This window comes from Sciurus vulgaris (assembly GCF_902686455.1).
Source record: "Sciurus vulgaris genome assembly, chromosome: 4".
In the NCBI taxonomy this organism is placed as follows: Eukaryota; Metazoa; Chordata; class Mammalia; order Rodentia; family Sciuridae; genus Sciurus; species Sciurus vulgaris.
The window spans coordinates 186586153-186600222 of NC_136464.1; the positions used below are offsets into that span (position 1 = coordinate 186586153).

The window sequence follows — 14070 nt, forward strand, 5'->3', positions numbered from 1 at the left end:
GGCATTGCCAGGCACTTGGGCGCAGCTTCTGACCTCAGGCACACACATGTCCCCAGGGTGTCAGGGTGGAATCTGTCCCCGGCCACATGCTCTTGACCCACGGACTCAGGAGCAAAGGGCCACTGCCAGCTCCACAGCCCCTGCCTTTTGGGGAGGATCAGGCAGCCTCTAGGCTCTGACTGGCATCTGAGGGTGGACAGGGAGGTAGCCACGCTGGGGCTGACCCCATCCTGGGGTGGCAGAGCCCAAGGGGTGGCCAGGGATGCCCGATAACTCTCCAAGGGGGTACAGAGGGGCAGACCCCACCCCTGTGGGTAGCCACTGAGGACATTGCCTGCTGGACAGGCTGAGCGTGAGCTCTGGGGCCAAGATGCCAGGTCTCCACATGCCCCACTGTACCCAGCGTGTGCCCCGCACAGCTCAGGGCGCAGCATGGGCCAGGCGAACCCGCCACATGCCTGGCACTGCCAGGGTGCCCAGCCATGCCACCCCCTCTCTCCAGGCTGAACCTCTGGGCCCTAGACCACATCACGGAGGGGCTCCAGGAGGGGGACCGAGGTGTCCCCCATGAAAGGCCCCCAGGACACTCCTGCTGCACAGCGGCCGCACCTGCCCCCGCTGGCCCTGTGCACAGGGACAAAGGTTGCTGCCCATGGCACTCGCAGTAAGCTCTGACCACTCTGCGGGAGGTCGAGGGGCAGCTGGCGCTTCTCCAGAGCTCTGCCGTCCTGTTGACCCCAGAGATGTCTCACTTCAGGCACTAGCTCCGACACCCTGTCCTTGACTGGTGTCCACACCGGCGAGGATCCTGTGCCAGAGACCACAGTGACATGGCAAGAGGTGTGCTCCCTCCCTGTCCCCGGCATCCTGAAGCTGCTTGGCTTCAAGAGCCCACACTGCCCCCAGAGTGCTTCTGTCCACGGGCCCTGGGAGGGCTGAGGCAATGCATCTCCACAGGCCTGTGGGCCACACCTCCAGGTGCCAGTGGGGGCTGCGTGCTTGCCTGGCTGGACCACTGCAGACTGCAGTTCCAGGCCTGATCAGTCTTGTGTCCCCATCTCTGGGCTGCGGTGCTGTCCACCCTGCATTGATGTCCAGGGCATTGGAGCCCATCTGTTGGGGCCCCTCTGTCCATCTCCCCATAGGGACTTGGTGGTCCATCTGTGGGACCCCTCTGTCCACCCCCTGCTGGGACTTGGTGCCCTTGAGTTCTTTCCTTCTGTGTTGACAGGGTCAGGAGGCCGGAGGGAGTAGCCACAGATGTGCTTCCTTCCCAGTTACTGGCCTGGGGCAGGCACAGAGGGAGGGGCTCCCGGGGAGGAGGTGAGTGCAACGTGGTGGGAAGCCTGGACACCCAGGAGGGTCCAGATATTGCTTCTGAGGGCCCGTGGGTGTCGTCAGCATCTAGGCCACAGAGGGGCCCGGCAGCCTCTGGCCCTGAGGGGTGGAGCTGAACAGAGCCCCAAGGCCCACCTGGGCAGTCCCGGGACCAGGCCTCCGACGAGTTCTGGTGTCCTCACAGGGCTGAGAGGCGTCCTGTGGGTCCAGCAGTGGAGGCTGTGGTCAGTCTGTGAGAAGCAGCCCCAGAATCCTCTGGGGGAGGCCCTGACCCCCTCCTGGCCCTGGTCAAGGGGGCTGTCTGGGTGGCCACCAGGTCAGAGACTGTTTTTTATGGGCTTTGAGATGCAGAATTTTAGGAGAGAGTGTTGGAAGTTGTTTGGAAGTGACCAGGGCAGCAGGGATCTGGAGGGCACCGGACCAGGGGGTCAGGCTGGGGGTCAGCGGGCCAGCTGGGAGGCCCTCCCCAAGGCTTGGCTTCCTCCTTCAGGGAACATTCTGCATCTGGAAGGGAGTGGAGGGTCTGAGCACCTCATCAGAGCAAGCAGACGGGCCAGGCCCCGCAAGTCTGACCTTGCTGCAGCTCACCTGTGGGCCCTGTGACGTGGATGGGCCAAAGGTTTGCCTCTGTGACTTGGGGTGGGGACAGCTCAGTGCAGGGGCAGGGCAGGTGGACAGTGGTTCAGGTGGGCAGCAGCTCAGTGCAGGGGCAGGGCAGGTGGGCAGTGGTTCAGGTGGGCAGCAGCTCAGTGCAGGGGCAGGGCAGGTGGACTGTGGTTCAGGTGGGGACAGCTCAGTGCAGGGGCAGGGCAGGTGGGCAGTGGTTCAGGTGGGCAGCAGCTCAGTGCAGGGGCAGGGCAGGTGGGTAGTGGTTCAGGTGGGCAGCAGCTCAGTACAGGGGCAGGGCAGGTGGACTGTGGTTCAGGTGGGCAGCAGCTCAGTGCAGGGGCAGGGCAGGTGGACAGTGGTTCAGGTGGGCAGCAGCTCAGTGCAGGGGCAGGGCAGGTGGGCAGTGGTTCAGGTGGGCAGCAGCTCAGTGCAGGGGCAGGGCAGGTGGGCAGTGGTTCAGGTGGGCAGCAGCTCAGTGCAGGGGCAGGGCAGGTGGGCAGTGGTTCAGGTGGGCAGCAGCTCAGTGCAGGGGCAGGGCAGGTGGACAGCGGTTCAGGTGGGGACAGCTCAGTGCAGGGGCAGGGCAGGTGGACAGTGGTTCAGGTGGGCAGCAGCTCAGTGCAGGGGCAGGGCAGGTGGACAGTGGTTCAGGTGGGCAGCAGCTCAGTGCAGGGGCAGGGCAGGTGGACTGTGGTTCAGGTGGGGACAGCTCAGTGCAGGGGCAGGGCAGGTGGGCAGTGGTTCAGGTGGGGACAGCTCAGTGCAGGGGCAGGGCAGGTGGGCAGCAGCTTGGACACAGATCACAGCATTGGGTGGTGGTAAGCTGTTTCTGCCAGTGAGTGGACAGTAACAGGACACAGCTTGGCTGAGACACTTGAAACATGAGTCTCGCTTCACAGGGGTGTGGGGCAGTGTGAGGAATGGAGTCCCAAGGGTGCCAGCGTACAGGGTATTAGTGGAAGGACCACCAGCATGGGGTGGACCTGTGCTGGAGGGAGCCGCAGGTTGGGGAAGCATTTCCCTTGGGCGTGGCTGTCCACTCAGGCACCCTCAAGCTGTGGTGCGAGGGCAGGTCACCTCGGGCCCCCGCTCAGGGCCGTCGGTGGCAGGAGGGTGACGGGCCTCCTTCCAGCCCAGGGCCGAGCGTGGTGGCGGAGGGCAGGGCTGCTGCAGCCACGTTGATGAGGAGGTTGTTTTCAGTGACACTCTCCAGTGCGCAGTAAAGAATCGAAACTGGGCTGGGTGCAGCTGGGTGGTAGGGCTCGCCCAGCCTGAGTGAGCCCTGGGTTCCAGCCCCACCACTGCAAAATAAGTAGAGCACCTCACCCTCCACAGGACGGAGCGTGTGCGCCCTGGGCCCTGCCCGTGGTTCCGGGAGGAGCCTCGTTCCTGCCTTGATACCGAGCAGATGGCCTCCCCTGGGAGGGGCCCTGCCCTGTATGAGTCCCACACTCGTCCACCGAGCCTCAGTGAGCGCAGGGCCAGCCGGTGGCTGCAGGCGTGGTCCTCTGGAGCCTGCAGTGCTGGGCTGTGGGCCAGGGCACGGAGCCCGGGGAGGGGCACACCTGTCAGGGCAGACCACCCCTCGGCAAGACCCCGTGCCGGCTCTCAGGACCACCCTCTTGCATGGTTCTCGGTACAGTGACGAGGGGCACTGGACAGCATGTGGCCCTGAGAGGACATGGTCTCCTGCAGCCTCGGGCCAGGCCTGCCACTTCCCTGAGTCCACCTGCCACGCGGCCTTCGCCTGCCACGTGGCCTCCACCCGTTCCCAGAGCAGCCGTTGGCCTGACTCCTTCCTGCCCGATTCCTTCTGCACACCCGTGTGTCCTGCCCCAGCTGGCCTCTGACTGCATGGACAGACCTCTGCTGGGCAACAAGGCCATTTTCCTTGGGTCGAGCATGGAAAACAGGATCTCTGGGGTGGGACGCCGTCAGAAGACGCGGCCCAGGTGCAGTGTGGCTGTAAGGCTGAACTCCGGCAGCGGGAGTGCATACCGTGGTGCCTCCAGAGGGCGGCGGGGAGCCTGCCCCGCTGTCGGCCTCCATGCCAGAAACAGCACAGCGCAGGGGCTCAGGCCCCACAGGAAGGGCGCTGCTCGGCTCTGCGACTCCCAGGGCCAACTTCCAACGAAGCCAGGAGAAGCTGTCGTACTTACAGCTTAGAGCCCTCCTTGTAAGATGGACACACAGTTCTAAAAGGCAGGAGAGTTAAAAGAGGCGGGCTTGGGTTTGGGTTCCAGGCCCTCCCTGCCTCGGACTCCAGCCGTCCTTCACCCACTGACCCGATGCCAACTGCCTGGGATGCAGAACGAGTGGGGGTGGCCAGCAGAGTGCCCTGGCCCACGCCGGGCAGTGCCTTCCTCACCAAGTCCCCATCTCTCAGGAAGGCTGGCGAGGGCGGGTGGCACATGAGCCCCACCCCTGCCTGGCTCCTTGCGGTAACAAGCACGGCTCCACTGCGTGCGGAGCTTCACCAGGTGCAGGAGGCGGCAGCCGGCAAGCTGCTCTTGTGTCGAGTGCAGCCGCTCCAGGCCGCCTGCCTGCCTGTCCCCAGCAGTGTCCTTGAGCCACCGAGAATGGCTCAATTGTTCCTTTCCTGAAGCCACCCGCAGGCACGTGGTCCCTGGCGTCCATGTGTAAACACAGGTGGAGAGCAAGCCTCTGGGTCTTTGCAGAGCAGTCACCCCTGAGTGCTCCATCCTGGTTAGGCTGAGAGGAAAGTAGAAACCCAGTCATTTCCTCCTGGGCCGCAGGGGCAGAGTCCAGCGTGTCGAGCTCTGGCTGCCGGGCGGCAGCATGTGAGCAGGGCAGAGCGGCCATGGCAGGCAGGCAACCTGTGCAGATCTCCGTGGCAGAAATGAGAAGCTACTACGTCTATTCTGAGTGGTGCTCCTGGCTGTGCTCTGTGGCTGAGGGTGAGTCCCATGGTCACTCATGGGTCACTTGCCGGGTGTGCTGGTGGTGAGGTGGGCGGTGTGCATGGAGATGCTTCGTCTGAGTGAAATTCCACGTAATCTTCCCCCCTCCCCGAAGCCGCCATGGCTTGGGGCGGGGACTGGGAGTTAATGAACTTTTACCCACAGTCGCTGCCTGATTTAATTCATGTCATCATTCACCAAGAACAGGTAGTGTCCCCTGGCCAGCACTGTGGGTGTCCCCACACACAGATGAGAGCTTAGCAGTGTCTGGCCCTCAGAGCCGTGCGCTGATATAGCAAGGCCACCCTGAGACATAAGGAGCTCAGCACAGCCACCAGCTGCATGGTATTAATTGTCCCCTTGACAAGGTAACATGCCAGTGATCTGCTTGAAGCCCAGCTGCCTCCTGCCTTTGAGTCAGATGGCACAAAGCTTCTTTCGAGTCGGCTATCCAGGAAGCCGTAATTCCCAGGAGCCACCTGCTGCAGGCCCCTGAGGCCCAGGCACGCACGGGGCTGAGTCTCCCTCAGTCTTGAACTTGTACACCTAGGTGTGGAGCAGGCACCTCCCGTGTTGCCTGTTCCACCCTGTCTGCTGCGGTGTGAGGCGGGGTCTCTGGAGGAAGAGGAGGACCCTGCATGGCACTTCCTGAGCTCTACCTGGCTCAGGAGTCCCGACCCTTGTCCAGATTCAGAGCCCTGCTGTCTACAAAGCTGCATCCGCCCACAGAGCTCTCCCACCTTGCAGATGGGGATAGTCAGGTGGAAGCTGGACACTCCTATGCGTGAGGTTGCTAGGAACTGACCACCTCAGGTTCAGCTCACACAGCGTCCTTCCCAAGCATGGCACCTGCCTGTGGCCCACACTCTGCGCCTCTCCTGGGAGGACAGGCCAGTGCTGTTTAGGACACTCAGCAGCAACAGTGCCATGGAGGGTTGTGGCAGGCCCTGAGGGCAGATGCCTCTCAGCCAGGAGTCTGGACACAGGCACAGACTTGGCCACGAGGACCCCTGGGTGTCACAGGGGAGGGAGGACCACTGGAGGGTCCTGGGCAGAGAGCATAGTCAGGACTGGTGACTTGACAGAGCGATGGTAGGGCAGCAGTGGTGCAGACGGGCACTCACCCTTGGCAAGGGGACAGGACCGGCTGGCCCCAGTGTGGGCTGTGGCTCTGTGGATGGGACCAGTCCTCGCCCAGCTGTGTTGTGGAGCCTCATTCATCTTTTATAAAACTGAAGACATTCTTTTCCCTTTAGGGAAACTGAGACTGAGGAGTTGCCGCTTATGTGGGTGGACACCGGGCAGGCATGCCATGCTTGGACAGGCGGTCCTAAGTCCCGACAGAGGCACCTGAGGGGTGCGTGCTGCCTGTTCAGAGCAGGCTGTGGTCTCCTGCTGCCTGGGCTGGGGACATATTCCATGGTCTCTACACAAGCGTCCTGGGAAGGCCTCTGGACATGCCTGGGCATCAGAGGCCCAGGGAGCCAGACACGGAGGGCCAAGGGCTCTCAGTCACTGAGCTGGCCTGGGCCACCCACATGACGTGTGCCCTTGTGTGCAGATCGCAGTGGGCACAGCACTGCCTGGAGCTGCTCTTCTGGTGGCTGCTGTAGGGACAGGCACGGCAGCGTGGCTCTAGGAAGGGCGTGTGCCTGGGCCCACAGGGTCTCTGCGCCACGTCCTGGATCAGCTTGGGCAGAGTCCTTCAGCGCATCCCCAAGATGCTGTCGTCCAAGCCGAAAGGGCGGAGGGTGGGGCGAGGGTTCAGGCCCATGTGGGCAGCCCCAGGTCGAGTCTGCTGCTGAGCCGGCCCCACCGGCAGGGCTTCCGATTCGCGTGTCTTGCCCCTCCGTTTCACACACTCTCCACGCCCTGGTCCCGCGGCCTCACTGCTCTTGAGACAGCGAGCTGACAGGTGCCACCAAGCCGGGCGCCCTCCCCACCAGGGAAACACTGGCTGGCGGGAACGAAGACAAGTCAGGCGCCAGCGGGGAGCTGCATCCCCGCTGCAGCCTGGCAGAGTCCACCCTGAGTTTCAGTACTTTGGCTCCTCTGCCCACAGCTGGGCAGGGGGACCTGTGGCAGGAGAGCATCCCCGGCCATCCTGGGCCAGGCTGCCACCCCCCCACCCCTGAGTGCCCAGTGGGCCGCCTTACTGCAAAGGTGTCGAGGAGCGTTGAGACCTCTAAACTAACCGGCTCCCCTTTCCCTCTGTGGGGAGACAGGTACTGGGCTCCCACTGCCCCTGTGCCCGCCTCGTCCCCACCCAGGGCTGGGGCGGGCCGGCAGTGTATGTCGCAAGCCTGGCCCCCAACACTGCCGCCAGCTGTGTCACAGCCTCTGTGCCACTGGCTGACCTGAGACAGGAAGTTAATTTAGAAAGCCCAGCTGAGGGGCAGGGGCCTCACCCATGAGTGTGGCACTTTTGCAGAACTGGTCAAAGCCTGGCTGCAGGTCTTTGTTCTGCAGGGAGGATGAGTGGGGCTGGGTGTCAGAGGTCCACTCTGAGCACAGGACCTGTGTCTGGAGGGGAGGGCCAGGCACCTCCATCTAGGATGGGCGTGGGCTCTTGACGTTGGGTGGCTTCTGGCTCTGAGAGTCCCATGATGCAGAGGGCACTTGGCAGCCCCAGTGGGGGCTTGCTGTCCCGCTGTTTGCCTGGTGGGCCAGGCTGCTCTGACCCGGCCAGGACGTGCTCGCCCTGCAGTGTTTGTTCTGATATCTTGGTAAGCAGAGGAGGCAATTCAGGCCCTCAGGGTGTGTCCTGCCTCCTTCACACACGTGCCCAGAGGTGCAGAGGAGGGGACAGCGGGCAGGGAGCCACACAGGGCCTGGCGTCCTGGGCAGGGCTGCCCCTGCCTCGGGCTGCTCGTGGTGCTGCGGGTGTGGCGCACTCTGGTTCCCAGCCAGCTTGTGGTCCCATAGGCCACGAGCGAGGAGGAAGGCCAGCTCCCCAGGTGCTTTCTCCTGGATGTAGCATGAGTCCAGTGACGTTCCTTTCCACTGTGCCCACCCGATGCCGTTCTCAATGGCAGGACTGTGTCTGCCCTGGAAGCAGCGCAAACCCACAGACATGGGGTCGCTTTACGGTGTTCGAAGACGGCGAGGACTCATGACATCTGGCTCTGGGATATGTGCTCTGGCCCCTGAGCCTCGGTCAGCTGTGGGGCAGGTTTTCCTGTGTCTCTAGAGAAGCCTTTTTTCAAGGACAGAAAGTAAAGACCCAGCAGCAGGGCCCTGGCTGCTGCCCTCAGCCCCACAAGCGTCCCTGGACCGCACCTGCCCTGGGAGCACACTTCCTGGCACACTTCCCATGTCCCTCAGAGGCGGCACCACTGTCTTCTTCAGGCCAGGCCCCTGCTGGGCGCTGGGGCCAGTCGCCACGCGCCCTGAGCAGCTGTCCTGGCAGGGTCAGGCTGCTGGGCCATGAAGCGCCTAAGCTGCTCCCATAGATCTGCCTCCTGCTCCCTGGGCCGCCCACAGCTGTCCAGCGGTCAACAGGCCTGTTCCTGGACATGGCTGCTGGCTCCTGCAGCACCTGGCCAGCCATGGCATGGTCCTGCTGCCCTGCAGGGCCCGAGTGGCCTGCACTTCCTCCAGGACACAGTGCGTGAGCTCGCTGGGAGCCCAGGAGAGGGGGTGCGCTCTGCAAGCCCTCAGGCCAGCCACTGTGCTTCAGTGGTCTTACCTGCTGGCACCGGGGTCCGATCTGGGGAGTCCTCCTGGGCACGCACGCCCCCTCCAGGCACACTGTCAGCACGTTGCTCCTCCCAAGGGAGATGAAAGCAGGTTGCTTTGAGCGTGATTCTGGGGAACGTTGGTCCTGTGGGCATTGCAGACACCCCCAGCCCATGGGCGTGTGCAGCTGGGGCAGAGAAGCCCACCCGACTGGTGCTGCGGTGCGTCACTGAGTCCGCACCTGGGCGGCCATCCGTGTGGGCCGCCGATGGCCCGGTTCAGGTGCTGGGCATGCGTGCCCTCATGGGTCAGGGCAGGATGCGCGCTGCCTCCCGGTCTGATCACCCACACGTGATTCTCGGGGAGTGGCCTCCTGTCGAAAGCCCTGGTGACCCCTCGGGTGTGAGGCACGCTCGGCCCAGGAGAGCACGTCCTGTTCACAAGTGCCACGTGCCCGTGCTCGCCAGGAGCCGCTGCCCACGGGAGAGCGTGCTGCCCCCGACTGTCCTCGCTTAATCCACCCCTGTGTCAAGCCACGGCCACTCAGGAGGCCACGCCACTGCCAGCAGGGTCGCCCTCGGCCAGCGCCCTTGCCTGCCTGTTCATGGAGTCTGAGCATGTCCCTCTTGTGGCCAGGGTTGTCCTTGTTCCCTGGGTAGATGCTGGGCTCAGGGAAGCTGAGTGCTGGACCAGCGGCTAGGCTACAGAAGAGTGACCGGGCCCTTGGTTCTCAGCCAGAGGAGATTTTTTTCTGAGACATATCGAATATTCTAGTTGGGGAGAGGGGACTTGCTGCTGAATCACCCCCTTGACATTTCACAGCGAGCCAATTAACTGTGTCTTGCTGCACTGACAGGTCTGTGGTCACTGCACCAGGGCAGCCCCTGAGACACAGACGGTCATCTCAGCTCTGGTTTTCCCAAAGTGCTGACTTTTGCTGGCAGTGGTGGCCACACCTGTAATCCCAGCAAGCAGGAGACCGAGGCCAAAGGATCACAAGTTTGAGGCCAGCCTCAGCAACCTAGCAAGACCTGGTCTCAAAATAAAAATTAAAAAGAACTGGGGGTGTAACTCAGTGATAGGGTGCCCTGGGCTCACTCCCAGGTGCTGACTCTCGAGTCCAGGTTGGGCTGCGATCACCATGAGGAGATGTTTCCTCTGCACCGTCTGTGCCGCTCCATGGCATCCACGGGGAGACGAGACCCGAGCCCAGGCCCTAAGAGCTGCAGCGGCAGGCTGGCTGAGTCTTCACCACACCCACGCCCAGCATCCAGCCAAGTCCAGGTGCCATGGAGGCAAGGGAGGAGGCTGAACTGGGGAGGCCCACGGAGGCTGAGCTGACACAGGAGTAGGATCCATGATGGGGACAGTGCATGGGCATCCTGGGTAAAGCGTGTGGCAAGTTAGTGAGGACACAGGATGAAGGGCACAGGTGCCAGGGTGAGGGCAGGCTGGGTGGGGCAGGGGCTCGGGCTCAGTTTCATTCCAGGAACGTGGCTCTTTTCCCCTGGAAGCCCACGAGCTGTCAGCAAGGTGGACGTGTGGGCAGCCAGGGGAGCATGCTCAGAGCCCACTTGGACGGCCCTGTCACGGAGGGGCCGTGCCCATACCTGTGCCTACGTGCCGCGTGGATCCCAGTCTTCTAGCACATTCCTGTGTGAGAGGGTGCAGGGCACAACCTTCCCAACCTGGATTAAAAATGGCGAGGGACCCAGGACCCTCGGGCAAGGCAGCCAGGGTGGCATTTAGAGGATCGGGTCAGCTGACGGAGGGAAGGGGGACCGCAGGGTGGGCGGATGAAACAGGAACTCAGGTGTCACGGCGAGTCTGGCCAACTTGGCTGGGGCCCAGGACGCCCTGTGGCCTCTTTTTGGAGGCAGCTGCTTTGGGTCCCGGCGGGAGAGGGTCTCTGCCAGGCTGGCGTTGTGGCGGGGCCTGGCTCCGAGGGCCGGGGAAGACAGCTTCACTCCACCCTTGCCCTCCCCAACAGAGCACAGAGTCGCAGGCCCAGGTCGCAGCTGCCTTCTGATTCAGACGGGCTTCTGCCGGGTCCAGAGAGGCAGGGGCTATGCGGCTGCCCCGCAGCGAGGGGGAGCTTTCTCACGTAAATCTGGGAAGGTGTTTGAGGGTGAGGAAGAGGTTTTCAACCGTCTTTCAAAGCTCTTGACTTCCCCTTTGGCAAATTGCTCCACTTGGTCTCGCTGGTCAGAGATGGATCTGCTTGACAGGCCCAGTCCAGTGGCGCTCCAGCCACGAGGCTGTGGCAGGCTGTGGTGAGGCCGTGCGACGTTCACCCCGGAGACTGAGCGCAGCCGTCGTGTGATGTGGGGCCAGGCTCAGGGTGCCTCCCGGGGTCCCCTCCCCGCCGGTCGGGTGGCGTGATCCTGCTGGGCTCGAGCAGCGGGCTGGGTCCCAGGGCTGCCCTTTCTCGTAGGGAGCCCAGGCGGGCAGTTCTAAGTCTGCTGCTGGGAATGACACACCTGTCCTCAGGCGTTGGCGTGGCAGGCCTCGGTCCACCAGCTCCCAGCTCCGCCCTCGCCCAGGGCTGCAGCAGTGGCAGACCTGGCCCTCCTGGCTAGTCTGCCCCGCCCGGGCGCGTCGCCTGCCTGCTGCTCGGCTCCGTGCCTGCTCTGGGCCGCGACCCAGCTCACCAGCGTCAGTGTGTCCATCCCACCGCGACCTGCAGCGGGCCGCTGCTGTCCCCACTCAGCGTGAGCCCCCTGGGCACAGAGCCAGAAGCCGTGGAGGGCTGCAGGGTGATCCGCACCTGCACTGGCATCTGCTTGTGGACACCTGCGTGTGGCAGCCAGTGGCAGAACAAAAGCCTCAGGTGAGAGAGGACAGCGCCCAGGGGCCACGCTCCCACCAGCCTCCTGACGTTCCTCTGTCCACCTCGCGTCCAGGCCGCCCTCCTCCAGCTCCAGCTTCATCCAGCTCTGCCCTACAGGGCTGCGCCAGGGCCAGTCTCCCTCCTGGGGCCTGGTGGCCAGGTGGCTGTGGGGGGGTTCACCCCTGCCCAGCCTGATAGGCCTGATTCCAGTCTTGTTGGCCTGGGGCAGGCAGTGCCCAGCCTGTGCCTGTGCAGCGCACAGATGGGACGGAGGAGGGGTGAGGCCTGGGTGGGGGCTGCTGTGTCCTCTTGGTCCTCCCGCTTCCCCAGGACCAGGGCCAGGCGAGGGGCAGGCGAGGTCCAGGCTCTCTGCTGCCCACATCAGGTGCTAGCGACCCTCCCCTCGATGGTGGGTGGTGGCCCTGTGGCTGAGGTGCAGCAGGAGGCCCAGCTGGGTGCCCTCCAGTCTCGGTGCCTGGGGTCTGGAGAGCACCTTGGCATCACCTCCCGTGTCAGCGTGTGACAGGCTGGACGCTGCCCGCCGGGGCCGGGTTGTGCTACCCAGCCTGTGCTTCCATCTTCCCGCATCGCTCTGTCTCCCGCCCAGGGGCCGATGCCAGGGTCACACCCACCTCCTCACCAAGCCCCAGACTCTGGGTCCCCAGGGCTGGCCAAGCCCCTCACATCCCCTGATGCTCTGCGGCACAGAGGTGAGTGGCATTTGAAAACAAGACACGTCAGCTTTGGGGAGTTCTGAGAGTAATGGTGGAAGTTCAACGTGCCGCGATGCAGCGAACCACCAAATGCCACTGCAGCCCAGCAGGCGCCCCAGGGAGCAGGCTGGATGTGCCCCACCACGGTGCCCACGTACACGTCACCGATGCTTTCCACAACAGGAAGCGGGTTTGGAGAGGCAGCTCACTGAGTGCAGAGCACCCCCTGAGCTCTCCGGTCACCCTGTCCACCCCCAGCTTCCCTCCCCTGGATGTGCTCTGAGGGCCCATGGCCGGACCCGCCGCCCCTGTGGCCCCAGACAGGGCTGTTGTGTCTGTCTGTGCAGGGCCCAGCCTCCTCCCTGGAATGCTGCGCTGCTTTCTGTCTCCTGCCACCCCCACGAAACTCCACACATCTCCAGACACACCCTCGACCTGGCAGGGCCCATCCGCCCTCTCCACCTCAGGTGTGCCTGGGCAGCAGCAGGGAGCTGGCCTGGCTGGTCCTGGGGCTGCCGCCAGTGCCAGGGCTGCTTGCAGCAGCTGTGCACACCTGCCCCACCTGAGCAAGCACCCTGGGGAGCCGGGCAGGGACTTCAGGACTTACCCTGCCCTCTCAGCGGGGCAGACCTGGGCACGGGGCTTCCCCAGCTCCTCCTTCAGCTGGGATCCAGAATTGCCCTAGGGAGCCTTGGGGGTCCCAGTGTGCTCTTAACCCCCGCATCAGGGCAGAGCTCTCGGGTCATGACCCGGTGGGCAGGGAGCCTAGTGCCACCCTGACTAGCTTCCCAGCCTGGGCACTGCTGATCCCGCCCACCCTCACTGTGTGGCCACAGCCCTGGCAGGCTGGGAGCATCCTGCTGGACACTTCCCGGAGGACAGTGGGGCCACGCCTTTGTGCCCTGCTCCTCTAGCCTTTTATTGGACTTAGGTCCCGCCTGTGTTTGCTTTCCACACTGTTATCGCCGCAGCCTGAGCCTCAGCAGGGTGGGTCAGATCTGAGTGCAGTCGTCCACCAGGCCCGGGACCTCCCTGTTACAAGTCTGCCACGCATGTGCAGAACCACCGGGGCCTTTGCTCCCGCCACCCCTGGGGCAGGGAAGTGACCAACTGTCCAGGCCTCTGGACAATGGCCGCAGCCCCTCCCCCACCCGGCTGCCCCAAGGTGCAGGGGAAGGGGGTTCTCATTGTTCAGATCGGTCGTATCTGGGCTTGCGTGTCTGGTGTCCTCATCAGGCAAGGAGGGTCTTCCTGTTTATCTTTCCAAGACGGCCAAGGTGCTGGGCCTGCTCGCTCCCTGTGGCCGGCATTCCTGCCGCGTCCTGTGAGAGGCCAGCGTCCTGTTCTTGTGCTGAGTTTCTCGGAGGCCCCAGGGACTGCCAGGTTGAACACAGCGCTGTGGCTTGTGGTCCTTAACACTGAAGCACACAAGTAAAGAGCGAAGCTGAATCAAGAATAAACTTGAGCAGAAGAGTTCCTTCTCTCCACCACCCTTAATCCCCCAGTCCCAAGGGGGTGGTCAGTGCTGATATTAGGAAGCAAAACTCAGATGCATAAAATCCTGGAAAAGTCTAAAAATTTTAGTAAAAATCAGAGTGTTCTGAAGCTGGGCAGCTCAGAGCTCGTTGGCGGGAAAGCAGGGCTGGAGGGCGGGGCGGGCAGGCTGCTGGGGAGTCAGGGCCAACCGTGTGGGGCTGGGGCATCGGGAGCCTGACCAGGAGGTTGGCTTGAGTTTCTTCCCCAAGCTAGAGTCAGCGTGGACTGGGCGGCAGGGACACCTGGAGATGGCTGCAGACAGGCGCACTCCTCGGGAAGGGTCCTGCGCCTGGCGTGTTCTCGCTGGCCTCGGCAGGGCCTTGGCAGCAGCTTGGCAGCCTGCAGGACACCAGGCAGCAGCCCCGTGCCGGGAGTGGGCTGGACCGTCTTGGTGTCGGACAGCTGCCACAGTCTCAGGGGTCTCTGGGACCCCGGCTGCCACCAG

The 14070-nt window shown here is 63.6% G+C and overlaps 1 protein-coding gene and 1 long non-coding RNA gene across 20 annotated transcripts in view; both read left to right on the forward strand.

Moving 5' to 3' along the window:
* Nucleotides 1-14070, forward strand: part of MCF2L (MCF.2 cell line derived transforming sequence like) — a 150769-nt gene that overhangs the window by 59360 nt on the left and 77339 nt on the right. Inside the window, exon 1 of one of the 19 annotated variants that reach the window (XM_079136717.1) lies at nucleotides 4043-4865. The exons of the other annotated variants lie outside the window; for them this stretch is intronic. Coding sequence (XP_078992843.1) covers nucleotides 4769-4865 — 97 coding nt within the window. The 5' untranslated portion in view covers nucleotides 4043-4768. Of the gene's footprint in view, nucleotides 1-4042; nucleotides 4866-14070 lie in introns of those variants that run through there. 19 annotated transcript variants of the gene reach the window in all.
* Nucleotides 616-3003, forward strand: LOC306659284. The gene is made up of 3 exons (XR_013763259.1): nucleotides 616-2008; nucleotides 2488-2582; nucleotides 2725-3003. It is a non-coding gene; the product is annotated as an uncharacterized lncRNA (long non-coding RNA).